The sequence below is a fragment of the Hypanus sabinus genome, chromosome 16 (genome assembly GCF_030144855.1).
Source record: "Hypanus sabinus isolate sHypSab1 chromosome 16, sHypSab1.hap1, whole genome shotgun sequence".
Classification (NCBI taxonomy): domain Eukaryota; kingdom Metazoa; phylum Chordata; class Chondrichthyes; order Myliobatiformes; family Dasyatidae; genus Hypanus; species Hypanus sabinus.
The window spans coordinates 17,286,708-17,313,333 of record NC_082721.1 but is presented as its reverse complement, the minus strand read 5'-3'; the positions used below and the strand labels follow the sequence as shown (position 1 = coordinate 17,313,333).

Sequence of the window (26,626 nt, the reverse complement as noted above, 5' to 3'; positions counted from 1 at the left end):
AGTAATCATAAGCAAGATCCATGTATTGCTATGATGCAGCACGTGGGAATGATGCCAGAACTGGCTCCTAACTTTTAGTGATCTAAAACTATGGAAGTGGCAGAAGTAAAAACCTGTCATCCAAGATACTAACTTTAAAAAAAATAGCTACCCATGCCCAAAGATTATGAACCAATTATAGGTGGAGACATCTGCTGCTGCTTCTCAGAGCCAACATTTCTATATACATTTCATTCAGCTGTCCACAGCGCAATTTACAACACAAATTTTGAATTGCCTCCTGCATACTTGCTTAGACTAAAAATATAGTTCAAATTGCCTAGTTTATTTTTTTAATTCATGCCACATTAATCCTAATACCCAAAGCAGTGCACATAATCTGTTTTACAAGATAGTTACAAAGTTTTGCTTTTAAATAAGTTCAAATAAAGATGATCAAACTCTTAAGTACAATCAAAATGAATACACAACCCCCAAAGCACCTCAATATACCTATACCAGTTATTTCACTTCGAACACCTGTCTAAATGCAGAATTCAAAGGTACATTCCCTCGCCTGAAGTGGACACAACCCGCTTCACCTAAGATCTTTTCTGTGATACTGATTTAAAATTTGGTCCTAGACGTGAAACATGGTGTTAACTAACTTTGTTAATTATCCAACAAAATAAAACTAAAAAAATGTTAGCTCTAAGTGGACAAATAGGTGTTAACAATAAAAGTAGAATTTCATAAACCATTGTGGGAATCCATATTATTCTGCCTTTCATGAAACCGGCTAAGTAACGGCACCACTTTACCTCGGCCACTTTTCCAAGTACATACTTGCACAAAATATTCTAAACCATATAGCTGTACTTATAATAGTTCATACCACTCTGGCCCTGTATATATTAATGTACAAATTAGGAACACAATGTTGAAGTACTCGTAACTACAAAATTGGACAATCACAGCTGTGTTACAGAAACTGGCAAGTGTCAATAAGAAACTGTTAAATGTGGTTACTGAGAAGTGTAACAAGTGGAAGGCAACTAAAACATGCAGTGCCAAAGGCTGGAAGGATACAGGTTCCCGCTCAATTGGCTGCACACTGATCTCATTCATACCATCAGCTGGAGGGCAAAAACAGGAAGAAAGAAAAAAATTTCAATACTTCCACACAACTATACTCTTGTGCACCTCCAATTGTATGACAGACATCTAGAAGTTGTTTCTAAGCTTATGTCTTGGAATTAATGCAAATACTTATAAACTAACAAAGTAAATCAAATTAAGACTATAAATTGGAATTTGATAGTTTTTGTTATTAATGCAGATCATATACTGAAATGTTAAGATGGATAAGAGTTAAATATATTTCCCTCTTTTGTGAAAGCACTTATGACACAAAAGTGATTACAAAGCAGAGATTTTTTTTCTCTACATAATTATTGGGAGGAATAAAATAAGGCTTAGAAGATTCAAAAAAACGTAATCTCTATTTTCCATATTGTATCTAACATAAGCTCACAATGTTGTGTGCAGGTTATTGACTTGAGAAAAGACAAATTTTCCACATTTTCTAAAAATCTCAGCAGACTGTTGCACACAACTCCAATCGGTTGCTGCCTTCTGTTAGCTCTTTTTGATTGTGAAGATCACAAGGGTAGATCACAGCATCAACCTAAGTTTTTTTGCAGTTGTACAAATGGCAGAAGTCCTTACAAATATCATTCCTCCTTCACAAGGAGATTTGTCTTGCCTTTTTGACAAAGATAACAAAAAACATTTTTTCTATAGTTACTCATTACTTCTACATTTATCCAAAATTAAACTGGAAACTGGACACTGACATTTTCAAGTTTTCCGTAAATTGGTTTGCCTGCTCTATTTGAACAGGTCGGCATAACAAAAGAGTAAATCATACAATTAACTGGCAACTATTGTAGCTAACAATTGAACCCAAAAACTAACCAATCTTTGACTCACGAGAAACTTCAGATCAATTCCTTGCTATTTAAATTTCACAATAATATGAACACAAACCCCTATACAGCCTTTTATTAACATGTCTAAATACCCACAAAAGGGCTAAAACGTTGATAGGGCTTGCAGAAAGAATAAAAACTTCTAGTGACAGTTCTATATAACATCACATTCATCGGAACTGACAACTTATTCTGAGGGAAGGTCAATCAGGAATGTGAACTCTACACGTTACCCATGCTGCAGTAGATTTCCAGTCTTTATTTCTATAACTTATCACCTATATACACACACCATTCACCAAAGAAGAGATTACAAAGATATAAACCAAAAATAGTCTCCTTTAACATAAGGCAAAAAAAAACTGGCGTTCATATAATTAAACTGTTAAGCAGTTCTGCTGGGAATCATTATTTCCCCAATGCAATTTAGAAACGAGGATCAACATTAATTACATTAAAATATGCTTAACCACAGGGAAAAGCCAAGCAACGCTCTGGATAGCTAACAGAAAGGCCACTCCATATTCTAGGCCTTGGCTAGGCCTTTCAAGGGACTGATCAATCTCCTCGATCGCTGAAGGAACATAAAATCCGATCACGAAAACAAAACTCAATATTCTCCCTCCTCGTCCTTCAAGCAAACGAAACCAATTACACGTCTTGCGTGTCAAGTTTCCAAACGAAAACGGTGTTTAACACAAACACACAAAAAAAAATCCCTGGGAATGCAGAAGAAAGGAGAGGTGAAATCCAATATGAAGGAATCAGATAGGGTGAGATGGTGTGGGAGAGAAGAAGGGGATAATGATGGGCGGGGGGGGGGTTTCTCTCTATCTTCTGGTCGCCACCCCAAGTCACACCAGCCCCCCCCCACTCCCTCCGCCACTTTTCCTCCCCTTTTCTCCGGCCTTTACTCACCCAGAAGCAGCAGCTTCAGCTCCCTGCGCGCATCCCGCTTGTCCCGTCGCAGCTGCCTCTCTATCTCGGCGTTGATTCTCTTGGATTCTTTCGCCTCTTCGCTAAGGCAGCACGCCATGATAGAGTCGAGAGTCATGAAGCCTGAGGTATTTTGTAAAGGGGGGCTGGCCGAAGGGGGTCGGTGGGGAGGAAGGGAGGGGGACAAGAGGAAGGAATGACTTTCTCCTCACAGAAACGCCGACATCAAGGGAAAGAATGAAAAAAAGAAACGGAGGCGGAAGAAAACCGAAGAACCCGCTTACGGGTTATATTTTTTCCCACATAATCCCTCTATCCGTCAAATTCTTTTTTGCTTCCTCCTCCCTTCTCGCTCCAACTGTTCACCGCCACCACCTCCTCCTCCTGGTGTTTTTCGATTATTTTAGAGCGAAAACAATAATAAAACGTCCCTTCTTCCTCGGTGGACTCGCTCGCACACATACGCACACCCCCGTTCGTACCAACTTGACGGCCGGAAGCGAAGGCTCGGGGAATGTGGGGGAGGAGGGGCGAGGAGAGAGAGAAAGTGAGAAGGGAGGTAGGGTGATCGGCGCGCTCACGTGCGCACGCAGTGGCAGTTGGCGTTTGAGCGCGAATCAGGGTGGGGTTGCGAAAAGGCTCGAGAGCTCTTGTGGAGGAGGGGGCGAGTGCTCTTCCCAAACCACCGTGTGTTTGAGTGATGGCTGGCCGCGGCCAATCGGAGCGAGGCTCGGCGGCCGCCTCTTCAGCGAACGGGGCGGGGCAGCCGCGCGCGCCGAGGGGTGCGGCGGGCGGGGGGCGCGCGTGTGCGCGCGCCGAGAACTCGTCGAGGTCAGGAATGCCCAAGGTAGAAGGAAGCTAGTCGGTGAAGATCCGTCCATTCCCGAGCCCCGCTGGTCGCGACTGGCATTCATTTCGCTGCAGATAAAGTTCTTGATGATTGTCTCTGGCATCTTTTTTTTATTTTCTATTAGAAACGCAGCATTACCCAGTGAACCTGATCCTTGCCATAGACACTGCTTGACCTACTTAGTGTTTCCAATATTCTCTCATTGCCACGGGTCGTAATTTGTTTTGATTTTTTAAGCACCGTTGTGCAAGAAAAATGCTGGAAAGCTGCGACATAAAGTACAAAATGTTGGATACATTCCCAGGTCAGTTAGCATAATATGATAGATGAGAGAATGTTAACTGTTTCACTTGTGCATCAGAACTACACACTGGTCATGAAGTATTAACTTGTCTCTTATCACCACAGATGTGTCTAATTTTTTTATCAAGTTTATTATTTGGCTGCTTGGTATTTTTTGACAGGGCAAAAGAAGAGATTTCTGGCTAGAACAATTTCAGAGAGAATCAGAATCAGATTTATCATTCCCGGCTTATGACTTGAAATTAATTGTTTTGCAGCAGCAATACTGTGCAAAGATATAAAAATCTTAAATTACATAAGTGCAAAAAATGAATTTTGCAACTGACCATTAAGGGAAAGGATGGAAAGGAATTTCTTTTTGCTGAGTGTAATCAACATTTAGAATTTATTTTGAGATTTAGCACAGAGTAGGCACTTCTGGCCCTTGACACCATGCACCAGCCCCCCAAAAAAATCCCCTGATTTAATCCTAACCTAATCAGGTGATAATTTCCAATGACCACCTACCAGTGGGAAGGTATGTGGACTATGGGACGAAAACGGAGCACCTGGAGGAAATCCATGCAGTCACAGGGAGAACATACAAACTCCTTATGGGCAATGGCAGGATTTGAACCTATGTCACTTGTACATGTCATTGTGTTACCCACTACGCTGTGGTGCCACCCTAATCCCCAAGAAGATGGTGGAGGCTCAATTGGTGTGAATATTCAAGACAATTTAATATGTTTATTAATAATAATCTAGTGATATGGAATTAGTGAGAAAATGACAGTAGATGAAAAGGGACCCAATGGTTCACTCCTGTTTTTATTTGTCATGTACCTTTTCTGATTATATACATTTGTTTCAAAATATGGCTGAATAGTACAGCTATGGGTTCAACTGTGAGGTTAAATCCAAATGTGTGCAAAATAATTTGGTGCTTTATTGTGTAATTACCATAAATTACCACTTTTTATAGTCCAACCACTCTATGTCATTACCATGTGATTTAAATATATCTTTGCACTCCATCTATACAGTAACCATAAAATGGTGATTGTCAGCTGTACTTCTGGGGTAGCACACGTGCATCTTAAGCAGAGGTTCAAGTTCTGCTTGAAAGATTTGACCACAAAAATCTCATCTCAGTGTAGTACTGATTTTTGGATATGATGGTAGATTTTTTTCTGTTTATTCATTCAAGTAGACGTAAAAGATTATATTTTGAATACGGCCAATGTGTGTCTCCGGAGTCCCTACTGATATTTTCCCTCACTTAGTAACAAACAAAATGCTAGAGGAACTCAACAGTATCTATGGAAAGGAATAAACAGTCAGTGTTTCAGGCTGAAACCTTTAATCAGGGTTGGAAAGGAAGGAGGAAGAAGCCAGAATAAGAAAGTGGGGAGAGGGGAAGGGCTACAGACTGGAAGGTGTGGTTAAGTAAGAAGCTGGGAGGTGATAGGTGAAAAAGGTAAAGGACTGAAGAAGAAGGTATCTGATAGTAGAGGAGAGTGGGCCATGGGAGAAAGGGAAGGAGGAGGGGCAATGAGGGAGGTGATTGGCAGGTGAGAAAAGAGGAGGTAAGAAGGGAGCCAGAGTGGGAAATGGAAGGGGGGGGGGGAAATGGGGTAAATTACTGAAGTTAGAGAAATTGATGTTAGTGCCATCTGGTTGAAGACTACTCAGACAGACTATGAGGTGTTGCTTCTCCATCCTGAGAATGGCCACATTGTGGCAGTAGAGAAGGCCACCAACATGTCAGAACAGCAGTGGAAATTGGAATTTTATGGTTGACATCCTGCTTGTTGAGGTTGGAGCGAAGGTGCTGTACAAAGCAGTCCCCCAATCTACATCAGGTTTCACCAATTCAGAGGAGGTTGCATTGGGAGGACTGGATACAGTACAGGCTTGCAGGTGAAATGTTGGCTCACCTGAGGCCCTGAATGGAGGTGACTGGGCATGTGTAGTGCTTCTTCCAGTTACAGGGGTAAGTGTCAGGAAGGTGATTGGTGGATGAATGGATAAGAGGTTCATGGAGTGAGCAATCCCTACGGAGAGTTGGGGGGGGGGGGGGCGAGGTAAAGATGTGAATGGTGTAGAATCCCATGGAGGTTATGAGCTTGTAAAAGATACCTTGTAATTTTTCCACAGGTTTTAGCATATAGTGCACTGCACAGGTGCAAAAATTAATGCTACTCCCTCACAGTTCCCAAGACCCTGGTTCAGTCCTGACCTTCAGTTTGCATGTTCTCCATGTGACTCCTTAAGTTTCTTTAGAATGCTCTGGTTTTCTCCCTCCTCCCAAACATGGGCAAGCTGGTAGGTTAAGCATTGAACTGTTACTGTGTCAATGAAATGGTAGAAGCTGGGGTGTGTAGAGTGTATTGATGTGGAAGTTTGTTCAGTTGTAGTGTTCATGGGAGCTGGAAAAGTAGACAAGGAAATAATTTGCAATACTATGGGCAGTGGATGAAGAAATGTGATTAGCTTCATTGCACTTGCAGAGAACTGGTACAAAGTCCATGGACAGAGTGTCCTCTTTCCATGCCTAAACCATTCTATGATTCTAATTCTGTGGTAATACTTCAGAAAGAACTTAGAACATTCTGAAAGTGATGTGGAAGTTCTTCTGAATATTATACCAATATTAGATGAGAAATAGTGCGAGACTGTTCAAGTAGAGCGTAATTGCTAACATTGACTGGTTGGGTCAGTTCTTGTGCTGTACATCCTTTATGTAATCCTATGATTTTTCTGTCTACCTTGAAGCTACCAGAATTCAGTTCATCATTATGTGTGACATATTTCAAAGTGCCAAGGCATCATAACATCAAGAGAAATGGAATGGAAATACATTTGAACTTGTGTTATCATTCAGTTTAATAGTTTATACTGTTCCTTATAAATTTTTGCCTTTTGCACAGTATATTGAGCTTTTTTAAAAGTTCTGATTTGAAGCCCAAATCTGGTTCTTCCAATCTAGTCATTAATTACTTTTCTTTTCCATGTCTTAGTTTTCATGATTAATCAATGACACTTTTCTGAAGTTCCCTGTAATCCTGCCCTAGGATTAAGCTTTCAAAAGACATTTGTAAGTATAAACTGTAGCCTTTGAAAGTCAGTTTCAACCTATCGTGAAGAATTACCATCTCTGACTTCTGATGTTAACATAACATGATGCAGTAGCAATGATTCCTAATAGTCACTTGTGTGCAGATAGAGATGAACCTTGGAAAACCCATATTTGGATTACAGACAGTTTTGAATTTGCCTAAACTTAGTTGACAGTTTTTTTTAGTAATTTCCTAGACTGATGTACTTACATTTATTTAAGCCCATCACCCCAAAGGCCACCAACAACAGCTCGCCAGAGTCCTCTTTCAAGTTGACCCCAGGTGTAGGCTATCTTTTCGGTAAAATTCTTCTTCTCCTGGGGTTGAGGAGCTTCTGATGGTGTTTCTTTAGCTCTGGGTTCTTACGCAATGGGGTTGCAAGCCCCAAGTCCAGCCTCTTCCTTTCACAGCTGTGCTTGGGGCTATCCATGGCAGCATTCTGAGGGATATCACTCCATTTCTATTTCAAAAGCTTGAATTCTCTTTCAGTGGGCCCATCAGATGAGCGACTTTCACAAAATTTTACGGACAGCTGAGATCATCAGTTTGGGTGCAACAGTCACAATTTGCTATTCACTATATTATAAATTTCCTGCTATTTGACTCTTGCCAATAGTTCTAGTTGGACTAACCTTTCCTCAATAAAATCCATTGGTGCCCATAGGCATTTTCACTTTTTAGAATTACTATGAAAATGTGCAGAACAGGAGTACAGGAGTTCCCAACTTTTTCAAAGCAATGGAGCCTTACTATTAGCTGAGGGGTTTGTGGATCCCAGGTTGGGAAGCCCTGACCTAGCACATTGATAGAACAATGATGGCTCATTTCTCTGTACCACAGCAACATTGGAGTTCGTGGTCTCCTAAAGAAAAGAGCATTGTGCACAAATATTCAGAGATCAGATATGAACAGGCATCCTACACGTTACCTTTTTCCCAAATCCTGCTCAATTTACCTAACTAACAAAGCAAATCCACAGAAACAGTGAGACAATTAGAATCTAATACTCATATAAAGCTGTTTCAAAGATAGAAAGACTCAAGGTCAGTGACAGAAAAAAACACATAAATCATATTTATGTCCCATTTATAGAGTAAACAAATAATTTAAAAAATACATCAAGCCATATATGGTGGTTTTGCAGCAGTTGACCAAAATCTTGATCATGGGATAGGTAGTAAGAACTCCTTAGTGAGACAGAGAGATTTGGGATGGTCGAGAAATTAAATTCAAGCTAGTACTGGTAGTTTTATGCAAAGCTACTGTTTTTATAATGGAAGATTTTGTCCATTATCGTCTGGATATCCTACTCCAAATTGGAATTGGTTTGGCTTTCTTACAAAATTCAACATAACAGTTGTGCTTGAAAAACTTTGTGACAGAGCCATTGGCTACCTTTAACTAGAATACTTTAGCAATCTTTGAAGTATGCAATTTTAATTTTATTGAAACTTCTATACCAATAATGAAAAAAAAATCATATATATATGTATTTGTAAAAGTAGATCTTCTTGGTTCCCAAAATGGGTTTATTTTCTAATAAGCATTAATAAATGTACAGGGTATAATAGTCATTGTCAGACATGTCGGCAACTAGAACAGCAAAGGAGTACTATCTTAGAGTGTCCACTGAAAATCATCAGATAAGTACATGCTTTTGGAGGATCTCAGTGGGTCAAGCAGCATTTATGGATACAAAGGGATAATCAGTGATTTGGACTGGGATGTAATGTTGGCTATCCCTTTTCTTCCAGAGGTGCTGCTTGACCCGCTGTGTTCCTGCAGCAGTTTATGTTTTACTCCAGCATCTCTTGTATCTCCTCGCACAGTCCTCAATCTTCAAAACAAGTACAAAATTACATTGATACACCATTGGTCCTATTATTAACTTTACGTTAAAAATACTAGATCAAACATCGGCTGATTCAAGTATAAGCTGATCACCAGGCAGCAACATTTTTAGAATCAAAATGAAGAAACTACGGTTTTAAAGTTCCAATGCTTCTGGCAAAAGATAGTCTCAACACTGTCAATATGGTTCAGAGATTCATCAAAATGGCATGAAAAGTAACTTGGGAAGTGCTTGAAAAATTGTTCAGCCAAAATCTCAAGAACCATAATTGGCTTGTGGAAGAGAGTGACACAAAATCTCTGTCTTGGTGTAAGAAGCATCTTCCTTGCCAAACATGTTGAAAATTCTGTTATCTACAAGGTAAGTTGGTAAGCCTGAAAGAAATCAGAGTCCATTGAAAAAAGTGGTAGAGAAATAAAGGTGAGGAAAGCAACATTCACATTAGGAAAGAATATATGAGACAACAGCAAATGAAAGCTGGAGCAGGCTGCTGGCTTTCTACACTTACAACAATGTAAGTATGATGAACACAGTTCAGCCTTCTAGAGCCTATCAGTTTCTGTAACTTCAGGTGACTTTCTGTTTCTAGCTGCCATCCTTTTTCTGTTAATAAATGATACATCTGTGATAGTGACTTGTTTTTTACTTTCTTTATTAACACAGTCTAACCTGCTAGACATGTCACATAGTATAGCACTACATTTCTTTGTTTGTTGCCTTGGTTTCTAAACAAAGTCTTTGAGTCTTTCTTTAATAAATTTAGTTTGAACTTGGAAGGACACAGAATGCCCTACAGAAAATATACCATTTATCTTGCAATTCCAGTCAATAAACGTTGTTTCCTTGAAACAACCAACCTTTAATTAAATTTGCAAATCTTTTGAGAATATCTTTAAGTAGGACAGATTGGGGAGCTCCTCCTACTGTTAATCACCAGCTTTACCCTGGATGTTTAACATGGTTTTTACCTAGATCTTGGTATCAGAATTTGGCAGAACCGATATCAATCAACTGTATGAAGAACGCCATTAAGAACTTCATGCTCTGGGTACTTCCAGTGTAAGTATTACTGTGAACACTGCATTATCCAATTTGTCATGTAAAGAAAATCTTTTGAAAATGCACAACTGCAATTCACAACTATAGATGGAAATATTTTGGCACCTATAGCATTATATAAACCAGGACTATTCAGCACAATTTCAGAATCGACGGACCTGAAGAGGACAAGGTTTACCTCCCAATCTGTCCCTGGAAAACTTCATGCATCTCCCATTCTAGTAACTGAAAGCTACGTTTTCTGATCACAAACAAGAGAAAGTCTGCAGATGCTGGAAATCCAAGCAACACACAAATTGCTGGAGGAACTCAGCAGGCAGGACTGGACAGGACTGCCAATATTTGGGCAGGACTGGAGAAAAAAAGCTGAGAAGAAGAGTTAAAAGGAGGGGGGAGCAGAGATTGAAATGCCAGGCAATAGGTGAAATGGAGGGGGGAGGAATAAGGCAAAGAGCTAGAAAGTTGATTGATGAAAGAGACAGTAGGCCATAGAAGAAAGCTGGGAGGGGCAGGAGCACTGGAGGGAGGTGTTGGGCGGGCAATAACATGAGAGAGGGACAAGAGGATGGTAAATGGTTAAGGGGCTGGGAGGGGGGTGTGTGTGGAGGCATTACTGGAAGTTTGAGAAATCGATGTTCATGCCATCTGGTTGAAGCCTACTCAAACCCATTATGTATAAGGTGTTCCTCCAACCTAAGTGTGGCCTTATCCCAACATGGATGAACATATGGGAATGGGAAGTGGAATTAAAATGGGTGGCCACTGGGAGGTCCCGCTTATTCTGGCAGATGGACCATAGATGCTCCATCAAGCGGTCTCCCAATCAACGTCGGTACACCGGACAGAGTATAAGGCTCCCAATAGAGGCACACTTCAAGGACTGTTTAAGGCCCTGGATGGTAGTGAGGGAGGAGGTGTAGGGGCAGGTGAAGCACTTGTTCCACTTGCAAGGATAAGTGCCAGGAGGGAGATCAGTGGGGTGGGACAAATGGAATCGCATAGGGAGTGATCCCTGCGGAAAGCAGGAAGTTGGGGGGGGGGGGGTTGTTTGGTGGTGGGATCCAGTTAGCGGTGGCGGCAGTTTTGGAGCATTATATCATTATATGCTGGATGCGGAAGCTAGTGTGGTGATAGATGAGGACAAAAGGAACCCTGTCCCAAGGAATATGGCCGGAGGATGGGGTAGGAGTAGACGTGTGTGAAATAGAAGAGATACGGTTGAGGGTAGTGATGATGGTGGAGGAAGGGAAGCCCCTTACTTTGAAAAAGAAAGACATCTCCTTCGTTCTAGAATGAAAAGCCTCATCCTGAGAGCAGATGTGGCGGAAACGGGGGAATTGAGAGAAAGGGGCATTTTTACAAGCAGCACGTTGGGACAAGGTGTATAGTCCAGGAAGCTGTGGGAGTCCATTGGTTTATAATAGATGTCGATGGATAAGCTGCCTCCGGAGTTAGAGAAGGCCTCAAAGCTCTCCGTTTCTTTCTGGAAAGCAGACCCAACCACTTCCCCTCCACCACCACTCTCCTCTGCATTGTTGAACTTGTCCTCATTCCTAATGATTTCTCTTTTGGGTCCTCACACTTCCTTCAAAGGGGTAGCCATTGGCACTCGCATGGGTCCCAGCTATGCATGCCTGTTTGTTGGCTACGTGGAACAGTATACAGTATGTTGTAAGCCTACACTGGTGACCATCCCGCACCTTACCTATGCTATACCGACAACTGCATTGGAGCTGCTTCCTGCACCTGTGCTAAACTTGTCAATTTCATCCACTTCGCCTCCAACTTCCACCCAGCCTCAAATTCACCTGGTCTATTTCCAACACTTCCCTTCCTCGATCACACCGCTTCTATCTCCGGAGACAGCTTATCCACTGCTGTCTATCATAAACCAAAGGACTCTCACAGCTACCTGGAGTATACCTCGTCCCACTCTGCTACTTGTAAAAACGCCATCCCTTTTTTCTCAATTCATCCCTCTCCGCCGCATCTGTTCTCAGGATGAGGCTTTTCATTCTAGAATGGAGATGTCCCCCGCACTTTCTGTTTTCCGCAGGGATTGCTCCCTGCATGACTGCCTAGTCCATTCGTCCCTCCCCACTGATCTCCCTCCTGGCACTTATCCTTGCAAGTGGAACAAGTGCTTCACCTGCCCCTGAACCTCCTCCCTCACTACCATTCAAGGCCTCAAACAGTCGTTCCAGGTGAGGCGATACTTCACCTGTGAGTCTGTTGGAGTCATATACTGTGTTCAGTGTCCTGGTGTTGCATCTTGTATATCAGTGAGAACCGGCGTAAATTGGGAGACTGCTTCGCCAAGCTTCTACTCCCCGTCCACCAGAACAAGCGGGAGCTCCCAGTAGCCACCTATTTTAATTGCACTTCCCATTCCCATTCCGATATGTTCATCCATGTCAAGATAAGGCCACACTTGGGTTGGAGGAACAACACCTTATGTTCCGTTTGGGTAGCCTTGATGGCATGAACAACGATTTCTCAACTTCCAACAATGCCTCCACCCACCACCCCCCCCCCCCCACCACCATTTCCCATTCCCTTGTCCATCTCTCATATAATCTCCTTGCCTGCCCATCACCTCCCTCTGGTGCTCCTCCCCCGCCGCCTTTCTTCTTTCTTCCATGGCCTTCTGACTCTTTCATCAATCAGCTTCCTAGCTTTTAGCTTCATTCCTCCCCCTCCAAGTTTCACCTATCGCCTGGTGTTTCTCTCTCCTCCCTCCCCCACCTTTCAAATCTACCCCTCAGCTTTTTTTCTTCAGTCCTGCCAAAGAGTTTCAGCCCAAAATGTTGACTGTACTTTTTTTTCCATAGATGCTGCCTGGCCTGCTGAGTTCCTCCATCATTTTGTGAGTGATACATTTTCTGCTCTGCTTCAGAATTAGGTTTATTGTTATCATTGTTTTATATGATGTGAAACTTCTTGTTTTGCAGCAACAAAATGGTGCAAAGGTTCTTTAAATAGCAAAATAAAGAAATAATGAGATCGTGTTCATGGGTTCATGGGCCAAACAGAAGTATGATAACAAAGGGGAAGGCGCTTTTCCTGAATCCCTGTGGGTCTTTAGGCTCCTGACAATAGTAATGAGAAATGACTTATCCCAGATCTTGACGATCCATAATGATGGATGCTGCCTTCTTGAGGCCTCTTGAAGATGTCCTCAGTGATGGGGAAGGTTGTACCTGTGATGGGGCAAGCTAAACTTGCTACTCTCTGTGGCCTCTTGTGATCCTGTGCATTGTAGGCTTCATACCAGGCTGTAATACAACCAGTCACAATACTTTCCACTGTACATCTATAGAAAATTTGGAAGTCTTTGGGTGACGCTATTTAGCAAGGTTGGGGATATTGGTAGCTTGGGTTAGGGCATCTGATGTTGCGGTGTTTGCCGAGCTTAGCAATTAGCTTGCAGACATTTCATCACCCGCTGAGGGGACATCCTCAGTGCGCAGTTGATTGTGTTTCTCTCTGGGAGTGCTAGTGTTTATAAAGGCCCCCGTTCGTTTGCCTCGTTCCTGATTGGTTAACCCTTCAGTTGACCTTTGAATTCTCTTGGCTTGCCAAATGCACATTGAACTGTTACGGTTTATCCATTTGGAAAGCACCATGTCTTGTATTTCCAGAATTGATGAAATTGGTGGTAGTGCTTTTGGAAAGCTTTATTTGAGTTTATTGGATTAAAAAGGCATTAAACAGGCAATAAAAATGAAAGGTCTTCAGGATAACGATTCTTTAAAAGCACCAGTGTGACAACTGGACCACTTATAATTGTTGCATCAGAAAAATCAATCAACTCTATTATCGTTTCCTGTGAAAGTTAATGAATATTTAATGGACGTACAAGATTCTAAGTACTGATGATCTCACATACATATTATTCCAAATTCAGAAGCATTAATAGTAAAAGTGCACCAGTCTCTGAGTTCTGGTGCCTGATACTAGCTTACCCAAGGAACTACTAAATATCGTGCCAGTTTTGTAAATGCTCCTTTACAGTCATTTAAAAAGATGAAAGCTTTTCTTAAGGACCCAAATGGGGATAAAATAGGTCATCTCAACTCACTCTAGGAGTTACAATGTTTGTGACAGAATGAAATGTGAAACCTGAAAGATAAAGGTTGTAAGTTATTTCAAAATAGCCAAAAATTGCTGGGTTGAGTTTTGAGGAAAGGATATACAGGTTAGGCATGTATCTACAAGAATTTAGGAAAGTTAAATGGGTTTGATTGAAACAAAACCAGAGGGATATGGCTTCCTGTAGAAAGGCATAAGGAGATTTTTTATATATTAGGATCATCAGACTTTGAGAGATGGAAGCATAGTCTTTGAATATTTTAAGTCAACCATGTATAAATTCTTGATAAGCAGGGGAGTGAAGTGTCAACCCATAGAAAGGAATCTGGAGAAGTTACAGTCAGTTCAGACCTGATCATATTAAATGATAGAACATGTTCAGGGGGTTGAGTAGTATTTCATCTGGGCAAGGTGACCTAAGTATTTTGAAAAGTACTCAATGATTAATATTTTGTCTCTCATTTTCTTATTCCTATCTGATATCTCACAGACTTCCACCTTAACTACAGCATCAGCATTGTCACCATCTTTAGTGAAGACAGATACAAAGCATTTATAAGGATCCCACATTAGTCTTCCACCACTGCAGACAAGTGAGCTTTTGTGCTCTCTAATAGACTCTCCCTTTTTCCAGCCATCTGCTTATTCTTTTATGCGTTCATAAAATATTTGGAATTTCCTTGATTTTACTTGCTAATGCTTCTTCATGCCTTTTGCTTTTCCTATTTGCTATTTGTTTTCACTTTCTGTTTTCATCATTTCATATATTTTGTGCAAAGTAAGTTATCCATAGTTGACACATGCATTCTTTTTTAACATTTACTACTGCTGTGCTCCATGCCTGCTAATAAGATGAACTGAAAAGTTCAGCCCGGGCCTACTCCGGGCTGCTCCAGGGTTTGGATTGTTCGAGGAAAAGATATTATCTTGGAGACACCTGATTTGAACATTTTGGCTTTTATTTCTCTTATAGCTAGGAGGGCGTTGTTGCTAGTTGGAAGGATGTTGCTCCACCTACTCCTGCTCAATGGCTAAGCGATGTTATGTCATGCTTAAATTTAGAGAAGATTCATTGTTCGATTTCTGAATCAAGGCAAGACTTCCTAACATTGTGGGGTCCTTTTTTGAATTACTTTCAAAATCTTTGATTTGTTATCAAGTACAGATGTTGGCTAATAATATGTTTTACTATATGATAAGGATTTTTTTCTCCTTTTTCTTTCTTTGGCAAACAGCTTTTCTTGGTAGTGGGTTTACATTTTTTGTATAATAATAATAAAATTATTACTTTTCAATATTACAATTTAATTTACATGAATATGAGGTAATGAAACTATAAGTGTGATTCACATATATTGTAATTGATATATGATACACATCCTCCCATACTCTGTATTCTTTTTTGTAAGAAATCAATAAAAATATTGAAAAAGAAAAAAGAGATCAAATATTAGAGGGTATAGCTAATGAGAGGAGGAAAATTTAAAGGAAATGTGTGGGCAAATTTTTCACAGCGAGAGTTAAGTGCCTGCAATGTAATGCCACTGGATCTGGTGGAAAATCCGCCATAAAATGACATTTAAGGGGCATTTAGATAAAGTACTGTGCAAAAGTCTTAGGTCATATATATAGCTAGGATGCCAAAGACTTTTGCGCAGTAATGTAGTACTTTTATGTCTTGCACTGTACTGTTGCAAAAAAACAACAAATTTCATTACTAATGTGAGTGATGATAAATCTGATTCTGTACGGGTCTCTGTTATGGACTGAAAGTGGAAAGGGGGCAGGGAGAGGAGAATCACAATTGGGAAAAGTGGGAAGGGAGGTGGGAAGCACCAGAGAGACGTGTAATGATCAATAAACCAATTGTTTGGAATCAAATGACATTGTCTGGTGTCTCAGGGCCAGGTGTGTCTGCACCCTTGCCACCCCTTGACCCGGCAGTCCTTCACTTCCTCCTGTCCCACGCCCTTCCTATTACACTCCACCCTCGACATTCCCAACATCCTTTGCTCCCGCCAGATTTACAAACTCCTTTTCATTCCATGTTGACAAATACAGTACTGTGCAAAAGCCTTAGACATCCGAGCTATATATATGTGCCTAAGACTTTTGTACAGTACTGTAGGCATGTGATATGCAGGGAATTGAGGGTATGGATCATATGCAAGCAGATGGAATTAGTTCAAATTGGCATCATAGCTAGCACAGAAAGCAAGCGTGGAGGAGCCTTTTCCTGGCCTGACCCTGTGCTGTACTGTTCTATGCAAATATGCCCTCGTGTATAAAATTATTTTTATTCATTTTGGTATATTGTTCCATGTTACTAATTTGCATAAATTTATATCCCTTATACTTGCACCTCAAGCAAAATTATGTAAATTTGTGTTGTATAATGTGAGATTTTAGGTCACTTTCTGTTAATATGAATTCCAGACTTATATACAGTGTAGAATAAAATGATTTGCCTCTGGAATACTTTCGAACTGCAAAATAATTTGTAGTTTGTCTGCTGTAGTAAAGTCATAAAACTTTCATGTAGTATGTTAGCTTTACTTGGCAAAATCATTAGTTCTGTTTTCATTTTATTGAGGATGTTGCAGTGTGTTAATTTAGTTGCTTTGTTTTTAAGAGACTTTATTCAATACCTCAGATTTGAAGTTCAAAGCTATTTTTCCTCAACCTGAATGTAGAAGTGGGTCTCTGATGCTGTATCAGATTCATTCACCAATTTTAATTTTTGTTCACAACAGTGATGTAAGTAGTAACAACTTTCCCAAAATGTATAATGTCCATTATAAATATCTGGTCACCTGAGTTAGCAAGTCTTTTTTGAATCTTTTAAGCTAAGAGATTCACTGAAGCTCAAAATAAATATCCCTGTTGTATTTGTTGTAAAGATTCTCAATTTCATAAATATAGTAATTTGAATAATTTTGTGCACAGCTGCTAGTATGAAAGGGATTTGGTGTTGGACGACTTCCTGAAATTCAATCGTGAAGTGCATTCTTTTTATAATGCTGCCTTACTGAAAGGGTGAGTAAAATTAACGATAGCTGCCAATCAGTAGATTGCATTGTACCTTGAACAATCTGAAGTTTGAAGAAGTGAATGAAACAAAGTGAGAAATTGCGTTACTACTCCTATGGATCTTTCTAGTCTAAACCTGATATGCTGTATTTACCTAAGAACTCCCCATATTACGAGAAAAAGTCTTAATGTCTACTTTCTAGGAATGCAAGAGCACTGTGGTTCGAGTACTATAAAGCACACATTCATCCTCTAACTTCATTGTTTGGGAAGTTATTGGAAAAAAATATGAGAGGGTCAAAATTAATCTGCACTTTGAAAGACATAGATTAATCAAAGATAGTCAGCATGGTTTTATTTGAGAGATCCTGTCTGATCAATATGATTGCTCAAAGAGGAAATAAAAGCTATTGATTTGGGCAGTCTTGTGGACACAGTGTATATGGATTTCAGTAAGGCTGGTCCAAATGGCTAGAGCCTATATGATCCAGAGAAAATTGACATTAGATTCAAAATTCACATCAGAAACAACCATAACTCAGTATTGATGTTCCATTCAGAGGTGACAGATGTAGAAAACATTGAAACATAGAAAACCTATAGCACAATACAGGCCCTTTGGAATGTAAAAGCAACTCACAAAATCTCTTTAAAGAATAAAGAAGATTGTGTTTCAGTTTGCATCATAGTGTCATAGAAAAGTATATCACGGAAACAGACCCTTTAGCTCATCTAGTCCATGTTGAACCATTTAAATTGCCTACTCCTATTGACCTGACCCCTACCATACTTCAATCATCCATGTACCTATCCAAATATCTCTTGAAATCGAGCGTGCATGCACCATTTGTGCTGACAGCTCATTCCACACTCTCATGGCCCTCTGAGTGGAGAAGTTTCTCCTCATACTTCCCTTAACCTTTTCAGCTTTCAACCTTAACCCAAGACATCTGGTTGTCTTCCCACCTCAACTCAGTGGACAAAGCCTGCTAGCACTTACCCTATTCATACCCCTGATAATTTTGTATACCAGGAAAAATGTATTTCTCTTCACATAACTGTCAATATTTTGATTCTCAGATAAAAACAAAAGAAATGTTATTCAATTGGTGATATGGAATTGGTCCTCAGGACAGAAGAATGGCATTTGCATTTTAACTTGAGAAAAACAATATGTAAATTTTTAGCAAGGAGCTATTCTTTTCTGACATCAATTTGAATATGGTGCCTGCGGCTAGGAATCTTTTGAGTCTTCAACCAGGGAAAGCAACAAAGAATGATCAGTCAGATTGAAGAACTCTAACAGACTGCAGTGTAGAAATGATAAAGCAGGAAATAAATATCATGTTTAAATCATTCCATACAAAGTGAAATAAATAGTTGGATGGATAAACATATGAAGAGTAACTTGATTAGCAAAGTGCATATTCATAAAAGAAAACTGCCACACCTATATTGACTTCTGAACTAATGAGGCTCAACATTTATAACTTTAATCTTTGCTGGTTTGAGAGTGAGATCATTGGTATTCTCTCATAAACTCCATACATTTGATTAAATAATATTGATCAAATGTTTAAATTTGATTAAGCTGGTTCAGCAACCTTTGCAGTGAGCATACAGGGTAATTATGAACAATGCTATGAACATTGATAATCCCATTTCAGGTAACATACATTTATTATGTTCCTTTCCCACTCCTACTGGTTCTCTCTTCCTTTGTTCACTTTTCAATTCATGCACTATCCCCCAGATATGTTGTCCTCCCTTACCTGGTTCAATCACCCATTATGCCTCCACCTGGGATTTTTCTGCTTTGTCCTACCATTTTTATCTTCTCCACATCTGATTTCATCTGCCGATCGTTCATTGCTTATCTGATTCCAGCTTCTGTTTCTATCCAGCCACCCACCACCTGACTTGATTTCACTATTGTAATTCTTTTCAGTTTTACCACGTCACCCACATTACTCCATCTGCCATTATCCCTTGCTTCATCTGGTTTTACCTATCCTCTCACCTCTTTATACCAGCTATCATCCCACTACATTCTCAGTCCTGTTGTAGAACCTTGACCTGAAACATCAACCATGAATTATCAGTTCACCCAATAATGAATAACATTGTTGATGTCCTCATCTTTGTTATTATCAAAGAGTCTTAGTCTTCCATCTCAGAAATGAACAGTTTCCATATAAAAGTAACCACTTAGAAATTGTAGTAAGTAGTGATCCTCTATTGATCTACAAGAAAAGGGAAAAATTGAACTGAATTTATGCTGTTTTTTCATTGGGAAAATGCATGGCACCATTAATCAAGAAGAAACCTTGTATTCATCAGAATCCAGAACAAGCCTTTCTCACAGCAGTTTAGAAGATCATTTACATCTGACTAAGGTTGAATCCCTGGTTCAGCCAGCTGAAAGATATCAGAAAAGCTGACAGAAACATTCAAAGTCTGTCTAAAGTTTAAACAATTTAACATGTGTTAATTTTTATCACAGTAAAATGAACTTTAGCACTAGAAATAAACTCAAAATTTAAAAAGTCAAAATTATTACTTAAATCTATCACAAAACTGTAAGATGCAGGGAAATTGTCCATATCACTGGGACAGCCTGACATATATACAATAGTTATGGAATCACAGCACAATACAGCATGATACAGACCCTTCAGCCCAACCAGACCATATCCCATGAAAGGAATTGTTTCCTCACTGAACTCCATGATGTGGATATATCTTTGGCTTGCTAAACACATGACAACAACCGTGGAAGTTTCATGTACAGGGGTAAATTGTGAAGTTTTTGGCAGTCTCTTTAAGAAATATTACAAAATTACATGGGTAATTGCCAATGGTTCACACAATATGTGGAGCAATAATTTCAGTGCAAAATTTCACCTGTGGAAATTTTTTTCTATCTACAAAGTAATTCAACATGCTATTTTGAATCATTACGAAAAATCAAAGTAGTTCTCAAACAGCATATATTTCAAATTCTACATGGTAATATACCACTGATCTATTTTTAGTAACTCTGCACATTACCTGCTTCTATTCTAATTGTTATTTATTGAGAATTGCAGGCATTTTTCGTCACTCTTTCCATTGACAAGTGAAGAGGCTTGGGTGGGGGGGAAGATAACAAATAGAAGTCAAATATATGCAAATTATGTTTATTTTAAAGATTAACAACAAAACCTAGGTACTTAAATTATTTTAAAGTTATGCTTATCTATGTTAGGGTAATATAATATGTACATATTTAATGTTTTATTAAGCATATAAGGCACCTAATTGGAAAAAATAGTAGAAAGCTGGTTAAACAGATTTAGAAAGCATTTTAAGTAATTTGAATATTAATTTTCTGGTGTGGAATTGACTGAATGATTTTTCTCAAATTTCAGTTCTTATTTAGAGCAAGACCTTCGTCTTTGTTAAAATTCTTTTCCTCTAGTACATCGGCCAGACAGGATGCACGGTGGAAACTCACATCAAGGACCTCATGTATCCATTTGGGTTACCAGAGAAATCGGTGGTAGTGGAACATTGCATTCACGGTGGCCATAGGATTGACTTGGGCACGAAAACCGTGACGCGCCAGTGACTTTTTGGGACTGCCTGGTGAAGGAAGGCATTAAAATAAAACTAGAGAAAAAGAATTTCAACAAAGATGAAGGTCTCGCTCTAAGAAAGAACTGGAATTTGGTTGTAAACAAGGTGGGACAGCGGAAACATGATTGGATGAGGATTAATCAATCAGGAGGGATGAAGGACAGGGGTATAAATACCACCAGACGACATATGCCCGGGCGTCATCCCTTATAAAGGTGGCAGAGTTTCTCATTGAGACATTGGTTAAAATTGATACGTGTATGGTTGGAAACCCGAGAAGACATTTTTGCCATATACACCGGGAAAGCACTAGATCCTTTTTCATTACTTATCTCCCTAACCATTGGAAGTAACCTAGCTAAAATATAAAATATTCAGATTCCAATTTAATTAAACTTCATTTTGCACTGGACTGCAAGAACACGCAGTCCAATAAAATATTCACATTGTAAAAATTACTCTTCCAGTTAATTTCAGCACTTGAAGACTGATCTGAGTTATTTTACGTTCCACCACTCTGTTTCTGATGAACATTTGATGCAGTAACTGTATAATTAATAACTGGACAACAAGTGGTATAACAATTCAGCATCCTGAGTGGCCCTCTTAATGGCCTTTCCAAAAATTATGTTCATCAATGAGAGCCTGCAAGGCTTCTGTGCAAGGTATTTATCTGAAAGGCAACACCTCATAACAGGAAGTGTGTGCAAAATAAATAACAACTGAAACATAATTTACAATGCAAATATCAGAAGAAGCAGTATCATGAGGCAGTGACTCACATGAATTCATGTTTTATGTGACATCATCATTCAGGATTGTTTTGTGTTTATTAAAGGGTTACAGGCACAATTTTGTTTTCCTTCATGTTGATCATCAGTTGTACGTGTTTAGCTCACCCATTTTCACATTGCATCTCTGAGGTGGTTGCGAGAAGTATTTTGTTCATTTCACAGGCAGATTGTCCTAGTTGGCAGTGAGCAAGCACATTTACTGGCGGCAAGATAACAACAAGGGATGTTGTGCCATCTTTGTAGAGAATTACTAGGTGTATGCCCTGAATGGTGGATTATGTATTGCTTTTGCAGGAATGTAATCAAGATCTGTCAAATTTAAGTAAGTTCCAGTTTAAAAAAAAGAAGCCACAGAAGACCCACACGTCAGTAGCAGATGGTGAAGACACAATATAAAAGCTACGTTCATTCCACTAATCAGTCATTGTTTCTCAGCCCCAAGAGCAATAAAGGTTGGATAACTAATTTTCTTTTAGTATAGTGATAGACTCCATAATGAGCTCTTCTGGAAAGTGGCAAAAAGCATTTTTTTTAGGTCTTTCTCTGATGCGCCTGTTCACTCATGTTACCCTTATTTTGAATTATCTCATAGATTAATCAAAGAAAGATCCCTAGACTCAATTGGTCCATCTTGTGAGTATGCCTGAGCCAATGTTGTAATATAATTATTAAAACATATTAGAAAAATGTATTTTAACCTTGCTTACATATGATGTTTCAGTTCTGTTTACCTCAACTGTCTATAATAACAAGTTCTATAATCATTCTGCTTATTGGATAAAACCATTTGTCCTGCATTTCCTTTTTTGATGTGTTGATTTATTATTACTAGCAACCTACAAAATTTATAATATTTTCCTTTTCTCTTCCTTTTCCATTATTCCATCCACCCCCAATAAATCCATCATCCAAAAAACAAAAATTCTGCTCTGCTCATTAATGCTGTTGCTACTATCCGGTAGTTAAATATTACATTAAATGAGTTGTGTGGACAATTCCTTTTAAATATGAGACATTAGCTTCAAAATTTAAAATCATTTCAGAAATCCATAGGAATAGAGGAGCAAGGGAAAATACTTCTTTAAATTGTCTCATATTGCTCCTTCAAATAGCTGTTTTAAAAGTAATAATTATTGATGCAGTTAATCAAGCAAGAGATCTGGAGAAGAAGGAGCTTATCTATTTAATGCCACTGTCAAATATTTGTAATTATGTGATGCATTGTTTAATCAGGGTTGCCACAGTCACATCCTGCAAAATTCTTTGTGCAACGTTTGTGCTAGTGACTATACCACTTTCATATGTTCTATGGCAGGTCAAAACCAGGTCAATTCATTGTTGTTTAGGAGTTAGCTGTTTATTCCCTTTAGTAGTTTCATTTCACGTGTGCAGCCTGCTAATATGTGAAAATTCTGGGATTGTTTTCTATTGCACTGCCTTAAGGATTACTGCTGACACTTCAGGAATTTACAGTCCATATTGCTAATTTTACTGAATGTATATAGAGAGAGGTGGAGACATGAAGAGAACAATGTCTACAATTGTACAAGGCTTTGGTGAGACCACAAATGCAGTGGTGCATACTGTTCTGATCTCATATGAGGAAGGAAGTCCTTACGTAAGAGGGAGTTCAGCAAAGGTTCATTGAATTGATTCTGAAGATAAATTAATTGACCTATGACAAACAATTGAGCAGAATGGATCTGTACTGGAGCAACAAGCAACCTGCTGGAGGAACTCTGTAGGTCAAGCAGCATCTGTGGGAGCAAAGGAACTAAATCAGAACCAGGTTTTAATATTATTGGCATATGTACATTGTGAAATTTGTTGTTTTGCGGCACCAGTACAGTGCAATACATAATAAGAACACTTAAGTTACAATAAGATATATATCCCACAAAGGGTAGTGGATTCGGCCCAGTACATATAATGGGTAAAACCCTTCCAACTATTATGCACATCTACATGAAACACTGTCATAGGAAAGCAGTATCTATCATCAGAGATCTTCATCACCTAGGCTATGCTCTCTTCTGGCTGCTGCCGTCAGCCAGAATGTACAAGTGCTTCAGGACTCACACTACCAGGTTCAAGAACAGTTACTACCCCTCAACCATTAGGCTTCTGAACAAAAGAGGATAATTACACTCATCCATTGAGATGATCCCACAACCAATGTTCTCACTTTAAGGACTTTTTATCTTGTCATTTCATGCTCCCGTTATTTATTGCTTTTTATTTATATTTGCATTTCAACAGTTCGCTGTCTTCTATGCTCTTGCTCTTTCTTTGATCCTGTGTAGTTACTATGCTATAGATTTGCTGAGTACACCCACAGGAAAAAGAATCTCAGGGTTGTATGTGGTGACATGTATGTACTCTGAAAATACGTTGAACTTTGAAAAACAGGGGGGAAACAGTGAGGTAGTGTATATGGATTCATTGTCCATTCAGAAATCTGAAGGCAAAGGGGGAGAAGCTGTTTTTAAACTGTGGATTTTTTGGGTCGAAATCCCACACCAAGACTCTAAGGAGGCAAGATAACCTGTATAAAGAGAAGAGGCAGTGTGTTGAAGTAGGGCCAGGGATGATTGGTAGACCAAAGAGGAGTGAAGGATAACAGACAGATCAATCCCGGGCAGGCAGACAGATGGATGGAGTTAGGAGACACAGGCAGCTGAATGATAGACGGAGGCAGATAAAAAAAAGGAATATGGTGCCAGGTGAGGGGAGGAGCTTGTGAAGGATAATAATCCAGAACACAAAGACTACCAGTGTTGGAATCTGGCGAGAAAGAAAGATGATAGTAGGAATCATTGGTTGGGGAAGGAGTAGGAGAGGTAAAAGGCAGATCAAACCAGAACCAGGTGAAAGACTGAGTAGAGCTGGTGGGTGAACTGTGTGAATGGTAGGTTGATGGAACCAGGAAGGAAACAGAAAAGGGTGATGGGACCCTGCAAGTGGTATATGGGAAAGGAAATAAAAATAATGGGACCAAGGAGGATTAGAAGGAAAGTCTGGGGGGGGCAGGAACACATTGGGCTTGAGGATTTCCTGAACTTGGACAATTCACTGTTCAAAACTACTCAGGTGAAATATGAGGTATTGATTCCCTAATTTGCACAGAGCACTGACAACGGTGAAGGTGGGCAGGTTAGTGTCAGAATGGGAATGGGAAGTGGAATTGAATTGAAATGGAATTGAATTGAAATGGCAGCTCAATCAGACTGCAATGGCCATCCTGAGCTCTCAGTTGCATGGCCAACTACCTATGTCAGTAAACTAGCTCAGCTAATCAATCTTATTTTCTTGAACTTGGTTCTTCCCTGCATAAATTTAGTCCCATAGAGTCACTGATTCTGCAGCCCACCCTTTACATGTCAAACATCATTTACCCATCTATTCTAACTCCATTTACCAGTTCTTGGTCTGCAGTCTTCCATGCCATAGATTACTTCAAGCAGTCATTGGACATCGCCTGGCTCTGAAAAAAGCAGTATGTGGCATTTCTTTCACTTTAACTGAAATCATTGTCAGTTTATACAGATTTGCCTTCATGACTCTTATCAATTATCTTTTATCTATGTCAGATTAATTTTTGGACTGTGAACTTTGCTCCAGTTTATCTGCCCCTCCCTGTGCAAAGTATTTTCGGCTCTCCACTGCTATTTCTTGCTGTCTCAAGACCAGTAACAGTTGGTGAAGAATCAGTCAAGAATCTGTGCAATCAGAATGATAGAGCCACACTAGAAGAAATTTGAATAAAAGGCAGGTAACAAGGTATTGGGCGGAATGATTTAATGGAGTGAGAAGCAGCATTGCCCTTATGAAAAGAACTTATTTAGAGTTAGAAAGACAATAAAATGCAGAAGGTTCGGATTCTCAAATTGTGCTGTCAATTAATTTTATCTAGCACTGCAGTTCCTTTCAGAAAGGAAATCAGTTAAAATTCCTCATTTTGATTGAATCCAGAGCGTTACTTCTTTGCAGTTAATCATGATACCCCATCACTGAATAGCACAGGAAAACATATTGTCCTATCTCACAAAGGAAGAATGGCACTTAGATAATAGATTAATGGGTAAATACTCTTCATAGAATTTTGCCACAACAAAGAAGTAATGGATTTGGGGAAAGAAGAAGAGGTGACCAAAGTAAAAGTTGCAATACATAACCTCTCTTACACTGTAATCAGGGCATTGAAAAGTTACTTGAGAGCAAAAGGAAATATTGTAATGTAGACTTTTATTGAAGTGTAGATTATTCTGTCACTGTGTTTGAAATTGAAATCATCACATCTTTCAGGGAAATTTTGTTAAGAAAGACCATTTAACAGGGAAAGGACAGAGAAGTGTAATTAATTTGAAAATAGATCCAGATTTGGCATGCTGTAAGTACAGTAAAGTAACCACTATAGCACCAGTTAAATAGAATTTTTTTTCCAGAGTGATTAACTGGTACAGGTTTGTAATGGCCCCTATTTGCTAGCATGTTGTTGTTTGAGTATTCTGTAGTGTATCAGTAAATGCTGTGTCCTATATTATGAGATAACTACAGTAACTGAAAGTTAATTGTTCCAGGTGCAGCCTAACTTGCAGAGTATTTCTAGCATTTTCGCTTTATACGTTGCAAAGGATAGCTGAAGATCCAAAAGACTGGACAGGGCTAATATTGAGTCTTTATTTTAAAAAGGGCTGCAAGGAAAGCCAGGGAACTATAGACCATTGAGACTAACACCGGTGTTGGGTAAGCTATTGGACAGACGCTGAAAGAAATGATCTACATCCATTTGGAGAGGCAAGGATTGATTAAGAATAGTCAGTATGTAGGAAATCCTGTCTCATGAATTTCATTAAGTTTTTGAAGAGGTGACCAAGAAGATAGATGAGGGTGGTGCAGAACACATAAGGTACATGGACCTTATCAAGGCCTTTGACAATGAACCACATGGTTTGCTAGTCCACATGGGATAGTTCACAGGGTGAGCTAAACAGTTTGATACAAAATTGGGTTAGCAGCAG

General features: G+C 39.4%; 1 protein-coding gene and 1 long non-coding RNA gene across 3 annotated transcripts in view; one reads left to right on the top strand and one right to left on the bottom strand.

Annotated features, from left to right (window-relative positions):
- The window catches only part of LOC132406035 (guanine nucleotide-binding protein G(q) subunit alpha), a 134,559-nt gene extending 130,984 nt beyond the window's left edge, over positions 1-3,575 (bottom strand). For both annotated transcript variants that reach the window (XR_009516045.1, XM_059991194.1), the window contains exon 1: positions 2,889-3,575. Coding sequence is in view for 1 of the 2 variants with exons in the window: in XM_059991194.1 (XP_059847177.1) it covers positions 2,889-3,024 (136 nt within the window). In the remaining variant the exon portion in view is untranslated. The remainder of the gene's footprint in view (positions 1-2,888) is intronic.
- A 170-nt stretch (positions 3,576-3,745) lies between these two features.
- LOC132406034 (uncharacterized) overlaps positions 3,746-26,626 on the top strand; it is a 45,350-nt gene continuing 22,469 nt past the window's right edge. The window contains exons 1-3 of the long non-coding RNA XR_009516044.1: positions 3,746-4,060; positions 17,110-17,199; positions 22,198-22,238. This is a non-coding gene — a long non-coding RNA (uncharacterized LOC132406034). The remainder of the gene's footprint in view (positions 4,061-17,109; positions 17,200-22,197; positions 22,239-26,626) is intronic.